Source organism: Peromyscus californicus, unplaced genomic scaffold (assembly GCF_007827085.1).
Source record: "Peromyscus californicus insignis strain IS unplaced genomic scaffold, ASM782708v3 Scaffold_11__1_contigs__length_118956290, whole genome shotgun sequence".
Classification (NCBI taxonomy): domain Eukaryota; kingdom Metazoa; phylum Chordata; class Mammalia; order Rodentia; family Cricetidae; genus Peromyscus; species Peromyscus californicus.
In genome coordinates this window covers 57,078,530-57,102,874 of record NW_026294402.1, presented here as the reverse complement: position 1 = coordinate 57,102,874, position 24,345 = coordinate 57,078,530, and the positions used below count along the sequence as shown (strand labels likewise).

The following is a 24,345-nucleotide window of genomic DNA, read 5'->3' as shown; positions in this document are numbered from 1 at the left end:
CCGCTCATTCTGATCCAGTTTGCTTAGTGTGTATGTACGTGAGCATGCTGAGGGCCGCCCGGACCACAAGCTGAACGCAGCTGCTCGGCTTGCATCTAGCACGGGGAAGAAAGCTAGAGCTGAACCAGTCCTGCCGTTCCCTCTCCATCCCCTTCCTCCTCCTCTGCTCCCTTTCCACCTGCAGGCCTCAGGACACTGACAATTTCGGGGTAGGAGGGTAAGGGTTAGCTCCAGTAGCTGGGATAGCCACCATCCATGCGCCCTGCTGCCTCCATTCTGCCCACTGTTAGTGGGCCATATATACCACACCCATCAGAGGCAGGACTGGGATCTAACACCCCAGTGCCTGTGGCTGCCTCTGAGTGGGCCAATACAGAGGAACCCTGGAGATGGGTTTCAAGTGCTCCTGCCCTGAGACCCACAGTCAGTGGGCATGGAGGTGACTCAGGACGTTTTATACATCTGGATCTGCAGGACCATGACCTTGGCAGGCCTCATGTCTTTGCCATCACATCCTCTCTCCCTGGACTGGTGTTGCTCACCTCCCTTCCTTACGTTTTCTGAAGGCACAGCTCCTCTCACTCCCAGGAGCCCCTCAAGGTGCCCTGCACCCCATGAGCCTGAACAGAGACCTCAGAAGTTACTCAGCACACAGCTTTCTACAGATAATGCAGAGGTAGCTCAGGCCTCAGCAGGAGCAAAGGCCCTGGGGCTGCCAGGAAAGATGCTGAGGCCAGATCCCAGGGCTCCAGGGATTTGCCCGGAGACAAAGCGTGTTCGGGGAATGGAGACACAGTTCAGTTGGTAGAGTACCTGCTTCTCAGCATAAAGCCCTGGCATCAAGAACCAGCACCACGTAAACTGGGTGTGGTGGTACACACCTGTAATAGAAACCCCAAGGTGGCCACAGGGGCGTGGGGCATGGGTCAAGGCAGCTGAAGAATGAAAATATCTTCTAAATCAGGAAGTGGGCAGCTGAAGAATGAAAATAGCCTCTAAATCCTGACTCCCCAAATATCATAAAGGTGGCTGTGTAGTCCACAAAAGATGCCAGGTACAGTGCATGGTGAAAGTCACAATTCCAGAACGACCCACACGGGTCCGTGCTGACTAGTTCAGAAGCCAGCTGGAGCGCTGAGGAGGCAGCTCAGTGAGTGCTTGCTGCCAAGTCGGAAGACCTGAGTTCAATCCCTGGAACCAGCTTGGTGGAAGGAAAAGACTGACTCCTGAAAGTTGTCTTCTGACATCTACATGTGCACCCTCTGCTCACTCAATAAAAATGTACATGCATATATATGTTATATGTGAGATATATATGTCTTAGCTATAGTTCTCTTGAGGGATCGGGTGGCCCTGAAAGGAAGGAAGGGCTGATGTTCAGCCTTGCAATTCAACAAGGCCTCCGTGGGGCTTAGGGGTGGCTCAGACGTTAACAGCCATCAGAGCTCTCTGGACCCCATGCCACCAGGCTGACAACGAAACTCCATCTCATTCACCCACTTAGGTCTCCTGCCTACAACTCTCTGAATATTAGGCTTGGACAGGACTCTGTGAATGAGTAGGAATGTCCGCCAGGGAGGCAGAAGGACCACGGTCTGATTGCCCTTTCTTTAAACCTTCACTGAGACCAAAAAAGGCAAAAACTCAGGCAGGGATACACAGCCATGGAGCCACAGGGGGTCGATGAAAGGTCCTTGTCACCTGCTGCTGTTGTCCAAACTGTGACAGTGGCTTGGTCATGCTCCTGAGTGTCAGGTGGGCTAGCCTACGACTACACTAGATGAGCTGAAGAGGCTGCATGTGATGGGAAGATCTTCTAGTTACCAGCTCCTCTCCTCTCCTTTTCCTGGCTCTCTGAGTTATGGAAGAAGAGAGCCACAGACAGGGAATAACACCGAAGGCCTGGCAGGCCCTCTGAGAGATGCTTCTTTACCACAGATGCCAGGCCTCACTGGAGACTGATCTGGAGGGTGGCTCTCTGGTTCTCCTGCCCGGTGTCATCCATGCTGTAGGTCTAGGCCTCTCCCACTGCACAGCCTCCTCTGGAGCAGGTACAGTGTCCAGGAAAAAGCCAGAATGACTAAGGCCTGTGCCTTATTTCAGGTTTCTATTGATGTGATAAAAACACTATGACCGCTGGGCACGCCTTTAATCCCAGCACTCAGGAGGCAGAGGCAGGCAGATCTCTGTGAGCTCGAGGCCAGCCTGGTCTACAGCTCGAGATCCAGGACACGCACCAAAACTACATGGAGTAACTCTGCCTTGAAAAACCAAAAAAAACCCCACCATGACCAAGAGCAACTTGGAAAGTATTTATTTTGTCTTACAATCCTCAGGTTACACTCCCAACACTGAGGGAAGTCAGGGCAGGAACTAAAGCAGAGGCCATGCTGCTTACTGGCTTGCTTCTCTTAGCTTGCTCAGCTTGCATTCTTATCCACCCCAGGACCACCTGCCCATGGGTGGCACCACCCACAGTGCTGGGTCCTCCCACATCGATCACTAATCAAGAAAATGTCCACAGGCTAGTCTGGTGGAGGCATTTTCTCAGTTGAAGTCCCCTCTTCCCAGATGACATCTGTTCAGGGCAAGAATCAAGAAGCCCCAGAAGTCCCTGAGCTCACACCCCGGTGGTCTGGGCCACGTCTCCAGCATTCCACGCCTCCCTGTTAGGCACAGCTCTGGCTGGTGATGACAGCCCAGGCCTGGGGCCCCAACTTCTCTTTCTCTTGCCTGAACCAGAAAGTTCCTTTCTCCTCGCTGCAGTCCACGTAATGCAAAGGCTTCACCACCAGGCCTGTGAGCTTCCAGATGTTTGCAACCACTTCTTAAATATTCCCAACAGCTCCAGTGTTCTGTGTGTCACAGTCTGTTCCATGATATAGAGACTCAGCGCTGGGGTTAGAACGTTGGCAACTTGCCTTCCTCCACTGTCTTCCTATCCTGCCACGAATAAGGCCTTGAATGCCAGAAGAGCATGCTTTCATCAGCTCAGGGCACGAGGCCCTTCATAGACAGCTTATTCCCCTGAGAGCAAGTCCTGGGCAGGGTCTGGTAGCAGTGCCACCTGCTCTGTGGTGTTGTGTGACCTTAAACAAGGTGGTTGGTTGTTGGCTCCGAGCCTCGGGTTTCTCTCAATCTGTCACACTGAGAGGTGTGCCTACATGCCTCAGCTACCTACATGTCCTGCTGGAGAGCAGGGGACAGAGGTTAGCTGGAGATTAGCTCAGCTCTGCCAGGTGCGCAGGAAGAGAAAAAGATCTGGAGATGGTCCTCCAGGTAGGCTGACTGTTACAGAACTCAGCTACCTATCTGCCCACTCCTGTAGAAGAACAACCTGGAAACTGCTAGCTGAAGGGATGGGGCGGGGCGGGGGAGGGGGGCCTCAATGGCACGGGTGTGAAGGTGTTGGTGTCATGCAAGCCTTGCTCATGGGGTCAATGCCCCCTGCCCTCTCCAAGAATACTGGTAACTTTATGACGTGCTTCTGAATGCTCCAGCAGGGCATTCCACCTGCATAGGATGATCCATGGCTCCCACTCCCTGTAAAGCCCAGATTGCTTCCCAGGGTGCAAGTTCCTCAGCAGTCTGAGCCAAGCCTTCCTCTCTGGTCTGGTCCTTCTCCATGTTTTCAGCTCTTCTAAGCAGGTCCAGACATCTGCAGGTGTAGGGCCTCCTGAAGCTTAGGTGTCCCCCTGCCTCCTTCTTTGGATCTTGCTTGCCCTCCATCTCCCTGCCCTCCATCTCCCTGCCCCCTGCCCTATACACAACCCCTCCTCTCAACAAGACAACCCCCTCTACTGCAGTACTCTGGCTCTTTGCCTTCCTCACCTGATAGGCAGCGAACAGCCAGGGGAAAGGACTTAGACTCCCTGCCAGACTGTCCCCCAAAGCCTGCTTTCCTCCTCTCCACAGGTCTGCCAGGCTCAGCAGTGTGGTGGAGAGTTCCTATTTCTTTGGGTTTTAGCACAGGCCTTCATGAAAAGGGCCAGTAACCAGTACACAGCAAAGACAAGCCTGTGCTCTGAGGTTTGCCCTGGCAGGAACCCCCGGCCCCAGAGAGCCAGCCTCCTCCCAACACACACTCACATACACACTGTTTAATTTTTTATAACAATATCCATGGAGCTAGGGTTGTACCTTAGCTTGCTTGGTATACACCAGATCCTAGTTCAACCCCCAACACTACAAAAAATGTTTTAAATATGAAAAAATATCTATCTTTATCATTTAAATTAAAATGTTGAATATTGGGGTATAGCTCATCTCACAGGATAGTACTTATCTAGCATACCTACATCCTTGGCTCTATCACCAAAATTAAAAACAATCTTTTTACTTTTAATATTTTAATTTTAAGATAGGGGCTAGAAAGATGGCTCCATGGCTAAAAGAGATTACTTCTCTTCCAAAGGACCCACCCAGTTCAGTTCCCAGAACCCAGCTGGGTGGCTCACAACCTATTACTCCTGCTCCAGAGACTCCAAGACCCTCTTCTGGCCTTTACAAGTAAGCACACACATGTAGCAGACACATAGATAGCCAGAGGCACATAAATAGAAATAATTTTTGTTTATTTTGTTGTTTTGAGACAGGGTTTCTCCGTGTAGCTTTGGCTGTCCTGGAACTCACTCTGTACACCGGGCTGGCATTGAACTCACAGAGATCTGCCTGCCTCTGTCTCTCAAGTGCTAAGATTAAAGGTGTGCACCACTACCACCCGGCTTAAAAATAAATCTTTAAAAAAGGTTTTAAAATTAAATGTTTATTATTGTCTTCGTTGGGTCTATTATTGCTGTTCTGAGGCACCATGACCAAAAGCAACTTGGGGAGGAAAGGGTTTATTTTCACTCACAGTTCCATATCACAGCTCATCATCAAAAGCAGCGAGGGAGGGAACCTGGAGGCAGGAGCTGATGCATGCAGAGGCCACAGAGGGTGCTGCTCACTGGCTCGGTTCCTATGGTGTTGCTGGTTTTTTTTTTTTTATTCTTTTGGGGGGCCTGCCACCTAGCTCCCAAATAGATCACACACAGAGGCTAATTCTTAATTATGAATGCCTGGCCTTGACTTGGCTTGTTTCTTGCCAACTCTCCTTAAATTATCCCGTCTACCTTTTGCCTCTGGGCTTTTTCCATTCTCTTACTTCTGTAAATCTTACTCTGTGGCTTGTTGTGCAGCTGGGTGGCTGGCCCCTGGGTCCACCTCCTTCCTTTCGCATTCCTTCTTTTTTTTCTCCTCCCAGATTTCTCCTTCTATTTCTTCTCTCTGCCTGCCAACCCACCCATCCTTTCTCCTGTCTCACCATTGGCTGTTCAGCTCTTTATTAGACCATCAGGTGTTTTAGACAGGCACAGTAACACAGCTTCACAGAATTAAACAAATGCAACATAAACAAAAGTAACACACCTTAAAATAATATTCTACAACACTATGGCTTGCTCAGACTGCTTTCTTATAGAACCCAGGACCACCAGACTGGGGTGGCACCACCCACATCAATCTCTAATTAAGAAAATGCCTTACAGGCTTGCCTACAGCCTCATCTTATGGAGGTATTTTCTCAATTGAGACTCCCTCCTCACTGATGACTCTGGCTTGTGTCAAGTTGGGAAAGAAAAATAAATAAATAAATAAAAAACTAGCCAGCACCTTTATAAAAGAATCAGAGGTCATTACTAATACTCAGCTAGTTAGGAATATTTACGATGAATGTTATAGTGTGTTTTCTTACAGACTGTGCAGTTTCTAGTAATGATGATCATTTCGTGTATAGAACACAATTCTGTTTCAGTAAATGTTAGATCTTTAGCACTCCTCATGCTGATAAATGTTCCTCAGTTTAACAGCACCAATGCTGTTAAACTGGCCTGCTGTGACTCCTGCTGTGACTCCTCTATGCAGGGCTTCTGCAGGGGAAAAATAACTCAGCAATGGCGTCTAGGTGTGCTTCCCTGGCGTAAATTCTCCAAGTGGAACTATGACCCAGGGGCCGTGAACCTGTTACAAGTGTGGTGAGTGGCAGAGTGCTGTCTTAACAAGCACAGAGCCCTAGGCTCCAACTCCAGTGCCACAGAAACCGGGCAGATGCCTGGAATCCCAGAACTCGGGGTGTGGAGGCAGGAAGGTAAGTTCAAGTCAGCTACAAACTGAGTCAGAGGCTGACCTGATGGGCTACGTGAGATGCCGTCTTAAAAATAAAACACAGAGGCCGGGCGGTGGTGGCGCACGCCTTTAATCCCAGCACTCGGGAGGCAGAGCCAGGTGGATCTCTGTGAGTTCGAGGCCAGCCTGGGCTACCAAGTGAGTCCCAGGAAAGGCGCAAAGCTACACAGAGAAACCCTGTCTCGAAAAACCAAAAAAAAATTAAAAAAATAAAAAAATAAAATAAAACACAGAACCAGTGAGATGGTCGGTTCAGTGGGTAAAGGCTCTTGCCATCAAGCCTGGCGACCTGAGTTTGTCCCCAGGACCCACGGGATGGAAGGAGAGAACTGACTCTTGAAAGTTTTCCCATGACCTCCACATGGACACCAGGGCATGCTTACTCACATACCTGTACATGTATGCACATGTGTGCCCTTCTTCACACACTAAGTAAAGTACTTTTTTAAAAAAAAATTAATGCAATAAAAGTATTAAAATGATCTTGCCCAGTGGGTCTCCAGGAAAGCCACTCCCCAAGCTTGGAATATCGACAGGTGGAATGGATTCCCATGCAACCTAATCCTGGTCTGTACTCTTCCCTCCCCATGATCCCCTCCCATCCATCCTACACTAAGTCCCTGTCTGGCTCTGTGGAAGCTAAAGCCCTCAGAGGCTCGGGGACCAGATGGCATCTTACACTCCAGCCCCCAAGGAACCTACTATGGGGGCAGTTCTGCGCGCCGATCGTCTATCAAGGCTGTCCAACCTTTTGACACTACAATATAACATTGTATCTACAAATAGGTTGGGATGCCTTCATGGCTCTTCTGGGATACTTGCAGCCCACAGGCCACAGGAAATACAAGCCTGCAAGTCATTCTGATGTGTCACACTGGAAAACCCTGGGCACACTCACAAGCAAGCAATCCAAACTTGTTTTCTTGGCTGTAAAATCGAACTGTCCTGAGGTTTAAATCTGATCATATTTGATAAGCTATATTAATAATAGCAGTCTGTGTTAGAGTCAGCATCAATATTGGTGGGGAGCTCGTATTAAGTATGAGAAGGTGGCACTGGATGGCAGCCAGAGCGGCTTTGAAGACTGGCAGGTGAAAGGATCCACTCTCTCCTTTGAGTGTGTGTGTGTGTGTGTGTGTGTGTGTGTGTGTGTGTGTGTGTGTATGTAGAGGCCAGAGGTTGGTATGGAGTGTCTTCCTCAGCCATTCTACACCTTGAGTTTTTGAGAGGAGCTCTCTCACTGAACCTGGAGTTTGCCAATTCAGGTAGACCAGCTGTCCATCAAATCCCAGGGATCTGCCTGTCTCTGTACTTCCAAGGTTGTAGATGAACACCATTGTGCCTGGCTTTTTACAGGTGCCACAGATCCAAGCTCAGGTCCTCAGGTCTGAAAACACTGTACCAGCTAAGCCATCTCTCCAGCCCCAGATTTGATTATACTAATATATATTAGTAGTATCTGTCCACACTGGTGTCAGAGTGAGTACTAGTGGGGCTAGCATTAAGTATTGGAAGAAGAAGTCAACAGCTTGCAGCCAGGCTTGGAGACAGACAGATGAGGGGTCTACTTTATTCACAGCCCCTGTGGGAAATGGATTAGCTATTTATTTATTTGTTTGTGTATTCATTTATTTATTTATGAGGCACTCTGTCGATGTAGCCCAGTCTAGCCTCAAACTCAGATCCTCCTGTTGCTGATTTACATATATATGTACATATATATATAAAATTTTAGAGTGTCTGACTTGTTATTTCATCGTTATGTCAGTGTAGCAAATGTGTAGAAGTCCTAGCAGTACTAGGAGTGTTGTGTTGTATCAGTGTGTGCTGTCTTACGAGAGCCTACAGCTAAGTTTCTAGGAATTTTTTAAAGCCGATTGTTAAGTATGGCCTTTATTAAAAATTAAATTACATTGAATTACAATTAAATAAATTATAATAAAAGCCGAGGCACAGAGTATTAAAAATTCATCACAGCTTAACTGTTTCATTGTGTTCATGAGGCTCTTTGCATCTATTACATCTGCCCAACTGTGTCCTACTAAGAGTCTTTTCGGGGCCGGGGATGTAGCTCAGTTGGTCGGCTGTTTGCCTAACCCTGGCACAAAGCCCTAGGCTCCATCTCCAGCCCAGTATAAACCCGAGAGTGATGCATGCCTGCAGTGGTGGTACATGCCTGCAATCCTAGCACTCAGGAGCTGGAAGCATGAGGAACTGAAGTTCAAAGTTAACAATGGGTATCGAGTTCAAAGCCAGTCTGGGTTACAGGAGATTTTGTCTTTAAAACAAACCAAGTCTTAAAAAACAGGAAAATGTCTCAGCAGGTAAAGATGCTTGTACACAGCACAAGCCTGATGACCTGAGGTCTAGTCCCAGAATTCATGTCCTCTGACCTCCACAAGCCTGCTGTGGGATGCACACCCAAACACCACACACACACACACACACACACACACACACACACACACACACACACACACACACACATTCCCAGAGCATGGCTCCTGTCTGTCTCTTCTCACTCTGCACAGGGTTCAGGAATGTGGCAGACCTCTCCCTCCAGTGCCAGTGTATTCCCGTGGGCTCCTAGATCAGTATTCCTGATGGCTGGCTATTGACAGCCTTGGTGCCTCTCAGAGTGGCCTGGGCTGGGCTGGGTGCCAGAAGCTTGATGCAGACAGCTTTGCTCAGCAAACACTCAAGTGCAGCTTTGAGATGAGCCAGAAGCAGTGGCTTTGGGAGAGAGCGAGGGCACTGGCAGGATCCCGCTGCCAAGCTGAGGGGCACTGGGGGAGGGGCACTGACTAAGAGCGAGAAGGTTCAAAGGGCTTGTCCTGAGGAATCACACTGTTTGGAAATCCCAGCCTGGATTTCTGCTGTTTGATTTGGGGACGCTAATTCACCTTTCTGGTCTTCCTTTCCTCACGTCTAATTCACAGGTTTGTTGAGAGAGTTCATGATAACACCTTAGTAGATCCTGGGTCATATATGGCTCAGTCTCAGCTTACATCTTGTTAAAAAAAATTATAGTCTAAGGCTGGAGGTGTGTGTAGATTGGTTGGTAGCGTGTTTGCCTGGGTTGCACAAAGCACTGGATCCCACTCCCACCTAGTACCAAATAAACCGGATATGGTCGTGCATGCCTGTAATCCCAGCCCCTGGAAGGCAGTTAGAAGGAGCGCCAGGAATTCTAGGCCAGCTGGGGCTACAGAGTGAGTTCTATCACATTAAGAGTGAGAACTTGCTTCAATAAAACAAAATGTTGTTGAAGAGGTGGCTCAGTGGTTAAGAACATTGGTTGCGCCGGGCGGTGGTGGCACACGCCTTTAATCCCAGCACTTGGGAGGCAGAGGCAGGCGGATCTTCGTGAGTTCAAGGCCAGGCTGGTCTACAGAGCGAGATCCAGGAAAGGCACAAAGCTACACAGAGAAACCCTGTCTCGAAAAACCAAAAAAAAAAAAAAAGAACATTGGTTGCTCTTCCAAAGGACTCAGGTTTGAAGCCCAGAACCGATATGGTGGTTCGCAACTGTCTCTAAAGCTATACTCTTCTGGCCTCTGAGGACTCATGTGCGGTACACAGACATACATATAAAACAAAAATAAGCTAAAACAAATGTAGCAGGAATCTTTAAAGTTCTTATTAATAAAAACAAACCTGGAGCCAGGTATTGGGGTGAATGCTGGAAGATCAGAGAAGCAGAACAAGCCACAGCCACCTCACCTCGCCAGTTCCTCAGCTGATCCTGTTTCCTCAGACTGGAAGCCTCTCAGTCCTCATCCAGAATGAATCTCAGCTGAACTGTGCTGCTCAAAGCCTGAAAACTTAACCAGGCTAAAAGCTTCTAGTTTCTGGTCTTCACGCCTTATATACCTTTCTGCTTTCTGCCATCACTCCCTGGGATTAAAGGCTCACTTCCTGGGATTAAAGGCGTGAGTCACCATGCCTGGCTGTTTCCAATGTGGCCTTGAAGTCACAGAGATCCAGACGGATTTCTGCCTCTGGAATGCTAGGATTAAAGGCATGAGTGCCACCATTTTCTAGCCTCTGTACCTAGTGGCTATTCTGTTCTCTGACCCCAGATAAGTTTATTAGGGTGCACAATATTTTGGGGAACACAATACCACCACAAACAAAAGATGGCATTAATGGGGCAATTGAGATGATTCAACTTAGTACAAAGTGTCTCCTGTGCAAGCCTGAGAACCAGAGTTTAACCCCCAGAATCCACATAAAAGATGGGGGCACAGTAGCACATGCTTACAACCCCAGTGACTGGGACAAAGATCTCACGGGACCCCTGGAGCTGGTTGGCCTGCCAATCCAGTTCATTGGTGAGCTCCATGTCACAGTGAGAGACCCTGTCTCTAAAAATAAGGTGATGGCGTGAGGAACACCAGACGTTGACCCCTGACCTCCAGCCTACACACACACACACACACACACACACACACACACACACACATACTACAAAAAGTAGCCAATTCTCACAAGAGAAGATTCCCAAAGTGTCCCCCAGACACCTGGGATTCTGAGGAAAGAGCCACTGCAAGTGACAAGGTTCAAGCGTTGCTGTTGACTCACTGAGGGCTGTAACTGGCCTTGAAGTGTCCCCTCCCCGAGTGAAGGGGCTGGGTGGAGCCTGTGTGAGGGTTTAAGGAATTTGGGCTCAGGAACGGAGGAGGCAGGGTTTCTTAGCCCCCTTTTTGGGTAATAGCCTTGACACCTTTATCAGAGCCTAGGAATGTTCAAGGTCCTGGCTGTGGCTCCAGCCTGCTGAGAAAAACCAGCAGCTGACTGGGTCACAAAAGTCCAAACAACCTATAAGTTTCCATCAGGACACAGAAAATAAGTGAAGGGCCTGAGGAGCCCACCCCAGTGAAGGAGCCCCACCTCAGCAGAGGAGGCCCACCTCAGCAGAGGAGGCCCACCTCAGCAGAGGAGCCCAGGCAAAGATCTTTCCTTTCTTAGCCACTCTGAGTGGGGTCACCAAACTAATGCATTGTCTCTCCCTTGCAGACAGGCAGAATCGAGCCAAACTACCCCAAGGTATGCGGTCATCAAGGCAATGTGCTGGACATCAAATGGAACCCCTTCATTGACAACATCATCGCCTCGTGCTCCGAGGACACTTCGGTGAGCTGAGCAGTGGATGGTCCCCAGGAACGACCCTGAGCTCACACCTCCCTTCTTCCCCCAGAGAGCCTCTGTCCACACACTGCCCTCTTTCTTCTCTCAGCCCTGTCCCCAACCTCTCCCTCCTCCAGCCAGTCCCAAGATAGAGAGGACAAGGGTCAGGGAGGGACCGAGGAGAGGATCTTTGTTGGGCATACCCGTGCTTCAGTGACTGACTGAGGGTGGAAGTGTAGGTGAGAATTAGAATAAAAAAATTCGGTGTGATTCAGCCTCTGCCTGTGCTCTGTGATGCAGGGCAGGAGGGAGAGGAAGATGCAGAGGAGAAGGAAGGAAGGGGTGAGGCAAGGGGAGAGGGTTCCTGAGCTTTGCGGGTCACCTGGTAAATGTCCCAGAGTTTGTCCTCTGGAGCTGTGGTTTCAAGGACAGTGGTGACGAGGATCATCCTAAGGGGATAGAACTCCATCTTTCTACATCCTACCCCTGGTGGGAAGATAAACAGAAGAGAGAGCGGGAGGAGACAGGGTGGGCGGAGAGCAGGTGGACGTGTAGAAGCAAGGGAGGAGGAGGAGGAGGAGGAGGAGGAGGAGGAGGAGGAGGAGGAGGAGGAGCTGGGGACACCGCTCAAGTTGGTAAAGTGCTGGCTGGCAAGCATGAGGACCTGAGTTCAGTCCCCAGAGATGGAGGAAGAAAGGGGCTGAAAACTCCAGGGCCACTGGCCTCAACACAGCCTTCCACCCACTCCCCCGTCAGGTCTGGCTGTCTCCGAGGGGCAGTGGAACAGAGGAGGATTCACAGTGTTAGCCAAGCTGGTACGGGGGTCCCTTTGTTCCCAAGTGAAGGTGGCTCTGCTTTTCAGCCAGGCCACTGGGGCTACCTGTGTTCACCGGCATAGTCTGAGGACAGGCCACGAGCCCAGGGTACTAGAACTGGAAACAGCTTCAGAGCTGTGTCCCTGACTTCCCAGGCTGGGCTATGAACGCCAGAGGGAAGAGAGTATGACCTATGTGGCTCTGCATCCCTGGCATCTAACACAGGACCTCATATCTAAAAAAAAACCAAACACCTACTGCAGACTGAATGAACAGTTAGATGCATCAGTGGAAGGACTTGTGCATGGATGCATGCATGGCTGGAAGAATGCACACGTGGATGGATGGTTGGATGTCTGGGTGCATGGACTGACAGAGAAATGGTTTAATGGATGCATATATATGGTTGGATGATAGATAGATAGATAGATAGATAGATAGATAGATAGATAGATAGATAGATAGATAGAAAATGAATGAATGAGTGAATGGATATGATGGGAAAGGAGATACTGACCGTAGCATCTCCATGAATTCATCAAGCTGACTATGAGATCAGACAGAGAGGTGAAGGGAACTGGAGAAGTGGAGAGGACTTGACTGGGATTCCTGAGGGCAGCGATTGTGAAGGAAGTGCCCTTGGGGACAGTGAATGAAGGCGGTAAAGGAAGCCTGTTGGTTTTGTTACTGTCTTTAGCTGCTTCGGGGTCCAAGTGACGGGGGGGGGGGGGGGGGGGGGGGGGGGGGGGGGGGGACACGGGACAGCTAGCAGGGGCCAGGTCACAGGAAGAGTAGAGCTGCAGACATGTGGGCAGGAGGTGGTGGAGCCAGGACATGTGACAGGGAAAATCACAAGCTGCTCCCTGGCCTGGGGAAGAAGGCAGGTGGAGCAGGTGAGTCCAGGGAACACAGAGGTCAGATCAAGAAAGGCTCGGGGCTCAGGAGGAAGGAGGGCAGGCAAGATTGCTACCCATCCGGAGAGCCTGGAAGGACAGGGTTTGCATCTGGCTCAGTCCCTGCCTGCTGAAGTGACTCCCAGCCAGCAGGAAGCACTCTGAGAAGTAGGGCCCTTGCATGCACTCTGGTGGTGGTGAGGGGGGGCACATCACATGCCACCCTGGAAGACAGGCCCCGCTGAGGGAAGGTGTAGCACACAAAGGGGCAGTGTAAGACCCAGCTGGGAAGGAGAAACAGTCAGGTCATCTGGGTCTGGAGAGGGGCAGATCAGGCCCCAGCTCCTGGGACTACCGCCTGTCTCCAGTCACAGATTCTTTCGCCTACATCAAGGCGAGATGGACCTGCCTGGTGCTAACTCGGCCTCCTCTTCCACCCACTGCTGCTTCATCCTCCTGGATGCAGCCAATGCACAAGACATCCACAGTGTGTAGTCACATAAGCTCAGGGCTCAGCCCTGCTACAGGAGCCAGACGATTGGTACCCACTGACTGGGCCTGATGAGCTCCTGAGGTCCCAAGAGATCTCGACTACAGGATCTGGTGGCCTTGGAATAAAACCTCAGGGCCACTGCTTAGCAGGGTGCCCAGGGTATATGGCTTCACCTCTCTGGGCCCTGGCTCTGTTCATTTCAGTGGCCATTAGTAACAGGGCCCTTATCAGCATCAGTGAAGGCATATGAGGAAGCCCATACCCAGCCCTGCGCCTGGCACCTCACAGATACCTGCTGTCTCAGTCTGGCTCAGCAAACAGCCCCCGCAAGGAGGCAGGGCCCACCAGCTAGAGAGAAGACACATGCAGATGAGTCAGGGCTGCACTGAAGTTCCACAATAGTGTGGGCACAGACAAGAGAGAGGGACTAATGATGACCCAGATACAGGAAAGCGGACTTGGGAGGGCTGGACCTGGAAGACTCGGGTTATTTTGTTAGGGCCAGAGCTTGGACCACCCATGCTCAATAGGCCAATTCAACAGACAAAGTAATGGGGAAGCAAAGAGAAAGGCGATTCATTTGGAAAATTATTTATCCAGTAGGCACTCCTGGTGGGGTACAGCCCTGTCTGTCACTGACCCATCAATGATGGACTCCAGTCTCTTCTTCAAGGTGGCCAAACGAGCCACTTCTGAAACTGTACGAAACCTCTTTCCTTGAGACAAGCTTTGCCTCTGGCTGGCATCAGGATTCATCTTGTTTCTCCCTGCGTGAGATTCCTGCGGGAACTGTAATTTCCTGGGGGCCATTGTCTCGACAGTCTAGTAACAAAAAGGAGGGCACACGTTTCCTTAGTGTATCTTCACTCCTGCCGGTATGATTATACTTTGACCTGAAGAGAAAGGGTTAAAGTGGCCCCAGGAAGAGCCCTGGCCCAGGCCCAAGCCTGGAGGAGGTGCACAGGGTGCCTAAGAAAGGGAGAGTCCTCCAGCATGGTGGAGTGGGTGATGTCACTAGGGGAGCGAGCAGGAGAGAAGGCTGTAAAGGGAGGTTGGGATAGATAAGGCTGGGTGAGAAGTGACACCTGAGCTTCCCAAGCCAACTGAGCATCCTCTGGGATCCAGGGGGTGGGGGTGGGGAGCCTCAAGGGGTCACAGCCACATTTTTTTTTTTTTGGAGAACATGAAGCTCCAGCCAACTGGGTGGAGGTTTGCACACAGCATGGATGAGCAGGGAGAAGGATGGACAGGCAGACAGACAGAAAGACACATGTGTGCGCTCACATACACACACACACACACACACACACACACACACACTGGGGTGTGGAGCTCTGAGGTAGAAGGAGGGGAGCGAAAAGGTAAACTGGGTACTGCAGAGAATGGGAACAGGCCCCTGCGCCCCCCCCCCCGCCCCCCCCCCATCCCCAGGCTGCTGATCTAGACAGGTGATTAAGTCTGAGATCAAGGGGGAGCTAAGCTGCTCCAGGAGCCAGGCTCTGAGTTCCACCTTAACCCTCGGGTTTCTGCCCACACCTGTCCAGGGCTTAGGACCTTGGAGCCCACAGGCCCTAGGGTGAAGCTCCCTTCCCCTGGAGAACTGAACCCTGAAACCAAGGTTTACATGGGGAACCTAATCAGCTCCCCCACACTCCTGCCTTGCTACCTTGCCGAGGCTCTGTTTCTACAGGGGAGGAAACTGAGGCTCACAACCGTAACAGGCTGGCATTGAACACTCCATCTTGGTGTCCTCTTTGTGTGACCCATGCAAGAGAGTCGTCTCCATCTGGGCCTGGAAACCAGAATGTAAGGAGTCTCTGACAGGCCTTCCTGCTCTAAGTTCTCCTGGACTTCCTCCGCCAACCCATTCCAGCCTGAAGGGTCAACTTACTGTGCATCATACATGCAGAGGTGGGTCTGGGAGGTCCACAGGTATGCCAGACACAGTGGCCCCTAGCAGGACTGGGAACGGCATCTGGAAGGATCTCAGAAAGAAGCCTTTGCTGCAGGTCTGGCCCTTTCCCCTGGAAGTATGTACCCATCCCTCACTGACCCCATTGTTCTCTGGTCCCAAAACATCCAAAAGATGCTACTGGGAGACAGGGAGAGTCCAGCAGCTCCTCCCCATTCCTCACCCCGGGGAAATCTTTAGCACAGGCAGGATTGCTGTGTCCCTCGGGATCAATTCCCCTCCTCCAAGGCATGAGAGTCTTTTGTAGTCTATCCCTTACATCCCTGCAGGATTCAGGAAGTTTCTCCCCCAGAGGCCTCATCCTGGGGGAGGGAAGGGACCATAACTCTGCCTGGCATCTGGCAGAGAATCCAGCTCTTTTCGCCAGCCTGCTGGGTGATGTCACCTATTGTTGAAGGGCTGTGCTTTTTATAGCTTCTGCTGCAGCTAGGGAGGGCAGCTGGCTGGCAGGCAGGGAAGGGCAGTACAGCTTTCTTTCCAAGGCTCAAGCTCCCCGACCTTCATGGGGTACCCCCACCCCACCGCCGTACTCAGAGGGAGATGATAGAGCATGGGACAGAGAGAGAGTTAGTTCAAGGAGAGGGGAGAAGAGTCCCAAGAGAAAAGAGGGTCATCGAGCATCGAGAGGGAGGTCCCTCTCCCTGGTGGGCCAAGCTCGGGGTCTTTCTTTTCCCTTCTGTTCAAACTCTACCACCACATCTGTTCTCTACAACCCAAAGCTAATATCCCTCCTGAGGAGCTCAGTGGTAGAGTACTTGCCTAGCAGACTTAAGGGCCTGCATTCAATCTCCATTACAAGGAAGGAAGGAAGGAAGGAAGGAAGGAAAGAAGGAAGGAAAATGCATCCTGGGTGCCCATTCTGTGCCAGGCAGCATTCTCCCTGCTGGGGAGGCAGGCAGAGTGGCCTGCATCATGGAGCTGGGCATCAGTGGGTGGTCTCTGCACCCTAAGAGAGATAAGTACACAGTGGCATTCCCATTGGAATGGACAGTGCAGCTGACGTGCCCACAGAAAGCTGCTATGTATGGCCTGGTGGCTCTGTAACTGCCGTAATGCCACAGTACTGTGCTGATGTTGACAGAGCTGCTGTGCTACCTTTCCTGTGAAGAACAGCAAGTGCAAGGCCCAGTGGCAGGCAGATCTCCGTGAGTTCGAGGCCAGCCTGGTCTACAGAATAAGTTCCAGGACAGCCAGGACTGTTGTTATACAGAGAAACCCTGTCTTGAAAAACAAGAAAGATAGATAGATGGATGGATGGATGGATGGATGGATGGATGGATGGATGGATGGATGGATGGGTGGATAAGTAGGTAGATAGATAGATAGATAGATAGACAGACAGACAGACAGACAGACAGATAGATAGATAGATAGATAGATAGATAGATAGATAGATAGAGAGCTGGCCTTTTGGGAGCCAGGAGATGTCTCCCTGGGCAGTAACCCTTACTCTGCAAGCATGAGGACCTGAGTGCAAATCCCTAGACTCCACTAAAAATCGTACACACATGTACACAGACACACACAAAACAAAATCAACTTTAAAAATAAAAGCACAGGACATAATGACAGTCAGCCCTGAGACTTGATAGTGATGATAAACCACCTTGTTCCTGGTTTGTGTGCCTGTGCATAATTTTAATTGTTGTTTTAGAGTGTATTCCTACTTTTAAAAAGCCAAGTTAACTGTGGAACAGCCTCAGGCAGGCCTTCAGGAGAGAGCCAGAGGAGGTGCTGTTGTCACAGGAGGCCATGGCTGCATGTGTTGCTTTCCTGAAGACCTAGACTTTGCAGGGACAAAAGATACAGAGGCCAAAGACAGCGATACTGATGATCCTGACCCTGTAGGTGTGGGCTGGTGTGGGCATCGCGCCTTGGTTTTGATAATAAAATAAAAAGTCAGGCACTGCAGATCATGCCTATAATCTCAGCATTGAGAGGAAGGAGGATAACAGAGTTCAAGGTCATCCCCAGGTACATGATGAGTTCAAGGGCAGCCTGGGCCATATGAGACCCTGTCTCAAAACACCAACTCAAAATGAAAGAAAGAAGAGAAGGGCTAAAGAGATGGCCCAGTGGCTAAGAGCACCTGCTGCTCTTGTACCCTACACCCATGTCAGGTGACTCACGATCGCCTGTAACTCCAGCTCCAGGGGATCCAATGCTGTCTTCTGGCCTCTAAAGCTTTGGCAAGCATAGACACATATGCACAGATACAGTCTCACACACACACACACACACACACACACACACACACACACACACACACATTTGTTTGTTTGTTTGTTTTTTACATATTTGTTTATTTTATGTATATGAGTGCTTTGTTTTCACCCATACCAGAAGAGGGCATCAGATCCCCTTACAGATGGTTGTAAGCCACCATGTGGTTGCTGGGAATTGAACTCAGGACCTCTGGAAGAGCAGTCATTGCTCTTAACCTCTGAGCCACTTCTCCAGCTCCCAAAAATATGTATCCCAGTCTGGCCTCAAATTCGAGATCCTCCTGTCTCTGCCTCCTTCAGCAAATCCTACCAGCCTGCGATACCAGAACTATTTATTTTTAAAAAGAAAAAAGAGTCACACCTAAAATTTGATCTATAGAAAAGTTGTCTATAGGGGGCTGGAAAGATGGCTCAGCAGTTAGGAGCACTGGCTGCTCTTCCAGAGGTCCCAGGTTCAACTCCCAGCACCCATATGGCAGCTCACAACAATCTGTAACTCCAGTTCCAGGGCTTCTGACACCCTCACACAGACACATATGCAGGCAAAACACCAATGAACATAAAATAAAAATAAGTTATAGAAAAGCTGTCTATGATCCTTAATTTTACATGGACATTACTTAAGTAAGTATTGTAAATCCACGGTCATTGGCTTAGTTAGGGTTTTTCTTGCTGTGATGAAACACCATTACCAAAAGAAATCTGGAGAGGAATGGATTTATTTGTATTATTCTTCTACATCACAGTCCATCATCCAAGACAGTCAGGACAGGAACTCAGGGCAGGAACCTGGAGGCAGGAACTGATTCAGATGCCATGGAGAGTGGCTGCTTACTGGCTTGCTCTCCATGGCTTGATCAGCCTGCTTTCTTATAGCTCCCAGGACCACCAGCCCAGGGGTGGTACCACCTATAGCAGACTGTGCCCTCTCACATCCATCATCAATCAAGAAAATGCACTGTGGGCCAATCTGGTGGGTGCATTTTTTCAACAGCAGTTCCCTCTTCCAACACGAAGCTAGCTTGTGTCAAGCTGACATAAAATTAGCCAATGGTCAATCTTCCCAGGAAGGTACATATTCAGTTATGTAGATGAGAAACATGACACAGGTAGAGCTACCCTTCAGCTGAGGTAATGTATTCAGAAAATCTAAGACACTTGGCCACAGACTACACAGTGGCTGAGGTCAGAGCCTGGATTTGCAGGGAGCTTGTGAGAGTACACGGCCCAGCTTTGTTGGCTAGCTGCCCTGTCCCCACCCATGCCGACACTGGTTTGGAGGCTTTATCTACGGTCCCTAATGCTGACCTTGCACTCACCTTAACACGCACACACACACACACACACACACACACACACACACACACACACACACACATCTGTTGTCTTGCAGAAGACTCTGAGCTCCTGGAAGCCAGGACACCCCCTCCCCTTAGCTAATGGAGTAAATGTGACTGAATGTGACCAGACCCTGGCTCTGGGCTGGAAGGGGACTGTCAGGGGCACAGCTGGCTTGCTGGAGAAGCACTTCTCTCCACCCCTTCCTTCCCCAAATCCTGTTTGGCAGACTCTCAGGCTTCCTGTTTTATTGAAGTAAGATCCCAGCACACCCTCTGGGCAGAACCACAGTGTTCCTCCCACATCCCAGATATACTTTGTTTCCAGCAAATTCCATGCATTCTAAGCGACCAGAGTTCCCTTCTGGGTGTTTTAAGCCCACTGTGAACAGCAGCTCCTCTTCAGCTTTTTTTAAGTATCTGGTGCCAATTTTTTGCTGTGGGTCAAGCTGAGTGGTTCCTTCCCACAGGTGTTCACACAGCAATGTCAGCGAAGTCTGGGAGATCAACTAACTGGGCTTAATATGTAGATGAGAAAGCTGGGCCCAGGAGGGGAACTGCCAGGTATCAAACAGGGATACCTCTCATTTCGGTATTTATTCTCCCTGGTGCCCCAAACCCTGCTCTCTCTCTGAGACTTAAATCCTTCCCAGGGGCTGGAGCTGGGGTCCCACCTCCCTTATGTTACTCCTTTAACACATCGATTCACATGACTCTGAACCCACAAGCCTCTGCAAGGCACATGGGTCTCTTTATCTTCTAGACTAAGAGCCAGAGCCTCTGAAGGGTTAAGGCTCACCCAGTGTCACTCAGATAGTGAATGGGGTTGGACTCCCGGGCAGAGGCCATAACTCAACTTTCGGCCTCAACATGCATGAACACACACAAAAGAACGTGTATATACGTATGCATTCACATTATACACACAAACACACACGTATATATGCCTATATATATGCCTATACATGTAGTGTATATATGGTATTGTTGTGCCCGTGTTACGAGACCCCCGAGCAAGACCACCACAGAGCCGATATTTGATGCAAAACACACAGGGGTTTATTGATAACAAGCAAGCCCAGGCTTGGTCCGTGTCCAACACTCCGACACAGCAGGTGGAGGAGGATGGCCCTGATCTCTTAGAGTGAGGGATTTTTAAAAGGAAAAACCGAAAGCAGGGTGGTACAAGCCTTTGCATCATATTATTGGGTGAGGGTGTGTAACCTTTGAATTTACTGGTTGGGGGTTACAGTTATCGTTTTTTGGGCAGGCCTGGACAAGTCCCAGGCTCTGTCCTTGAACGGCCATGGAGGCTGGCTGGCCTAGCATGCTCACATTGACCCATGAACTGAGAGAAGACTGAACAGCCTGTTATGAGTGTCTGCTTGGTCCTTTCAGTATATCTGTGCATAGTGGTATGCAAAGACACTCACTATTTAAAATCACATGAAAAAAACAACAACAAAATAAGTTGAGGAACATGCATAATAATAGCCTTTGGAGACAAAAGAAGAAAGTGTGTGTGTGTGTGTGTGTGTGTGTGTGTGTGTTTTACACATGTCTAATCCAAGCATTAGTCGTCTCAATTCAAGAGTCACCTTCCTGTAGTACATTTTGGGGACAAAAGGAATGCGTGTCTTCCTAGTCATCACCCTGACTTCTCTGTCCCCATTTTTTCTAAACTAGTTCCCATCCCAAAGTCCTTGTGCAGGCCTGTTGGAAGACAGTAGTAGGTCACGCTGGGTCCCTTTCAGTCACTCCTGCACACTCGAAGGTGGTGGTGGGCACAGGGCTTTACTGAAGAGCTAGGACTACCAAGGGATCCCAATGAGGAAACGTGTTCCCTAAACTGAGAATGGTGGTCTCAGGTCCTCCATGGAAAAGCTTTCTTTCTTACCAAGTTGATAGACGAGTTATAGGGGCTTTTGGGGGGAGGTCCTTGTTTCCATAGTCTGAGGAAGTTGTATCCTATTGGTCAAGAAAGTTGACAAAGGCGTTCCCTTCAAGCACCTTAGTTCTAGCCTTGCTCCTGGGACTGGAGTCTGCCTTTGGCTCCCTTTAAGATGCTTTCTGTGATGGTCTAGCCTTCAGGGTTATAATAAATGGCTAACATGACATCATACACTAAGTTGTTCCACTAAGCCACTTGTATCGTGTCTAGGTGATATCACAGGGAATATTTGCATGCCTTCCTAGGTGTATTAGTTACTTTTCTGTTGCTGTGAGAAAGCACCACAACCAAGACAACTTATAGAAGAGTCTGTCTGGGTTTATGGTTCCAAAGGGATGCATCCATCATGGCAGGGAGGCATGGCAGCAGCAGAAGCAGGAAGCTGGGGGCTAATATCTTTTACCGTAAACATGAAGCAGAGAGTCAACTGGATGAGAGAGTCTTTGGATCCTGAAAACTTACCTCCAATAACAAACTTCCTCCAACAAGGCCACACCTCCTAAAACTTCCCCAAATGGCATCACCAGCTGGGGCTGGGGTGTTCACGGAGCCTATGGGGGACATTCTCATTCAAACCGCCACACTACATCACAGAGAATCACAGAAGGGGCTGGGGAAATGATCCAATGATTAATTAAGCTCTTACTTCTCTTCCAGAGGATCCAAGTTTGGTTCCTAGCACCCATATTAGGTGCTGCAAGTCAAGTTCCACGTGATCCAATCAATGCCTTCTTCTGGCCTCCTTGAGCACTGCACTCAAGGGCATATACCTACGTAGACACAGACATGCCTACATACACACATAGATACACATTCACAGACACAGAGAGAGAGAGAGACAGACAATTTAAAATAAAATAAATGTATTTTTTTTTTTTTTTTTTTTTTTTTTTTTTGGTTTTTCGAGACAGGGTTTCTCTGTGTAGCTTTGCGCCTTTCCTGGAACTCATTTGGTAGTCCAGGCTGGCCTCGAACTCACAGAGATCCGCCTGGCTCTGCCTCCCGAGTGCTGGGATTAAAGGCGTGCGCCACCACCGCCCGGCCAAAATAAATGTATTTTAAAAAATAAAATATTTAGCCGGGCGGTGGTGGCGCACGCCTTTAATCCCAGCACTCGGGAGGCAGAGCCAGGTGGATCTCTGTGAGTTCGAGGCCAGCCTGGTCTCCAAAGCGAGTTCCAGGAAAGGCGCAAAGCTACACAGAGAAACCCTGTCTCGAAAAACAACAACAACAACAACAACAAAAAAAAAAGTACCAAGGTAAAAGAGCAGTGGAAGCTGAGCTTGGGCATTACTGCTTGAAACCCCAGCAATGGAGAGGCTCAGGCGGGAGGATCACAAGTTTGGATGCAGAGTAAGTCTTATCTTCCCTCCACAAAAGTGGTCAGTGGAAAAATAGCTTAAAACAAAACAAAGTAGTTGGGGCTGGAGAGATGGCTCAGAGGTTAAGAGCACTGTCTGCTCTTCCCAAGGACCTGAGTTTAATTCCCAACAACCACATAATGGTTCACAACCATCAGCCTGGACTACCAAGTGAGTCCCAGGAAAGGCGCAAAGCTACACAGAGAAACCCTGTCTCGAAAAACCAAAAAAATAAAATAAAATATTTGTCCTCATACTGGGTCACCCTGCCGAGCCTTTAATACTTGGGGAGATGTTTAGGCTTACTGCAACTTGATATGTCATGTTCTGGGTCAGGGGAGACCTGTCCTTTCCTAAACAGAAATGGAAGAGAAGTGGATTGGGGATGGGAACAGAGTGGGCTGCGGGGGAGGGACTGAGAGGAGGGAGGGGAAACTGCAGCTGGGATGTAAAATAAAGAAATAAAGTAATGTATTTTTAAAAAAACTTTAATTAGCAAAGTAAAAAAATAAGAATGTAGAGTATATGTATGTACATATGTATGTATTTGCCCAACCTGAAATTAATTACATTAAAATGTTAATATATTCCCCTCAAAAAATATTTAAAAGTATCATATGTCTTGGTGGCCCTTCCTAACCACTATCAAGTGGGCATCCAGAAGAGGCCTTCCAACTTATGATACCACCAATGTCCATGGTTTCCAGGCATTCTAGCAAAGTCTTGCCAAACACTGATTCTCACCCTGCCTTTTTTTCCAAGTTGCCTACTCTGTCCAACTTTAAATTACATCTCAAAGCTTTGAAAGGGGGTTATTTTAAAGGTGTCTGAAGGCCAGTGAGATGGATCACTGAGTAAAAACACTTGCTGAGCAAGCCCAAGAACCCGAGTTCCATCCCCAGGTCCCACAGTGAAGGTTAGAAATGACTCCCCAAATTTATCCTCTGATCTCCACAGGCACATTGTGTCAAAAGTGTGCCCATACTCACAAGCATATCACACACACACACCTACACGTGGTCACATACACACACACACACACACTCACACACACACACACACACACACACACACACACACACACACACACACACTGAATAAATAAATAAATAAATAAATAAAAATTTAAAACTAAAGGTGCCCAGAGTTGTTGACATGGGAGGTCTTTCCTCTCCAGCTGCTTACCCTCCAGGAAATAATATCAACAATGATAAAAACAAGAACAACTGCATGGTTATTCTGTTTGAGCGAGGCCCTGAGCTCAAACCCCAGAACCACTGAAAGAAAAAGAGAGAAAGAAGGAAGAAAAAAAAAGGAAGGAAGGAAGGGAGGGAGGGAGGGAGGGGAGAAAGGAGGGAGGGAAGAAAGGAAGGGGGGAAGGAGGGAGGGAAGGAAGGAAAGGAGGGAGGGAAGAAAGGAAGGGGGGAGGGAGTGAGGGAAGGAAGGAAAGGAGGGAGGGAGGGAAGGAAGGAAAGGAGGGAGGGAGTGAAGAAAAGAAGGGGGAGGGAGGGAGGGAAGGAAGGAGGGAGGGAAGAAAGGAAGGGGGAGGGAGTGAGGGAAGGAAGGAGGGAGGGAAGAAAGGAAGGGGGAGGGAGTGAGGGAAGGAAGGAGGGAGGGAAGAAAGGAAGGGGGGAGGGAGTGAGGGAAGGAAGGAAAGGAGGGAGGGAGGGAAGAAAGGAAGGGGGAGGGAGGGAGGGAAGGAAGGAAGGAAAGCTATGTATTGTAGAGCTACATAATTCTGTAGCTCTACACAACACCTTATAGCTGATAAGCATCACCACCACTTCTCATTTTGCATCCCAGGGGGCCAGGCAGGGCAAGGACACTCGCCACCCTCATCCGCGTCCAACACACACACACACACACACACACACACACACACACACACACACACACACACACACTGCCTTGCAGATGACATGGCAAGGATCCAGAAGCATGCTTGGATGGAGCCATCGAAGCCCACTGGGGTGGGTATCAGTAAGCAAGGTCTGTCTGCGGCC

General features: G+C 49.4%; 1 protein-coding gene and 1 long non-coding RNA gene across 3 annotated transcripts in view; one reads left to right on the top strand and one right to left on the bottom strand.

Moving 5' to 3' along the window:
• Coro2b (coronin 2B) overlaps window positions 1–24,345 on the top strand; it is a 111,691-nt gene that overhangs the window by 72,742 nt on the left and 14,604 nt on the right. For both annotated transcript variants that reach the window (XM_052763332.1, XM_052763323.1), the window contains exon 3: window positions 11,185–11,301. In XM_052763332.1, the coding sequence (XP_052619292.1) occupies window positions 11,185–11,301 (117 nt within the window). The remainder of the gene's footprint in view (window positions 1–11,184; window positions 11,302–24,345) is intronic.
• LOC128125699 (uncharacterized) lies at window positions 14,067–21,845 on the bottom strand. Its single transcript, XR_008223215.1, has 2 exons — window positions 15,388–21,845; window positions 14,067–14,318 (listed from the first exon to the last, which is right to left on the bottom strand). It is a non-coding gene; the product is annotated as an uncharacterized LOC128125699 (long non-coding RNA).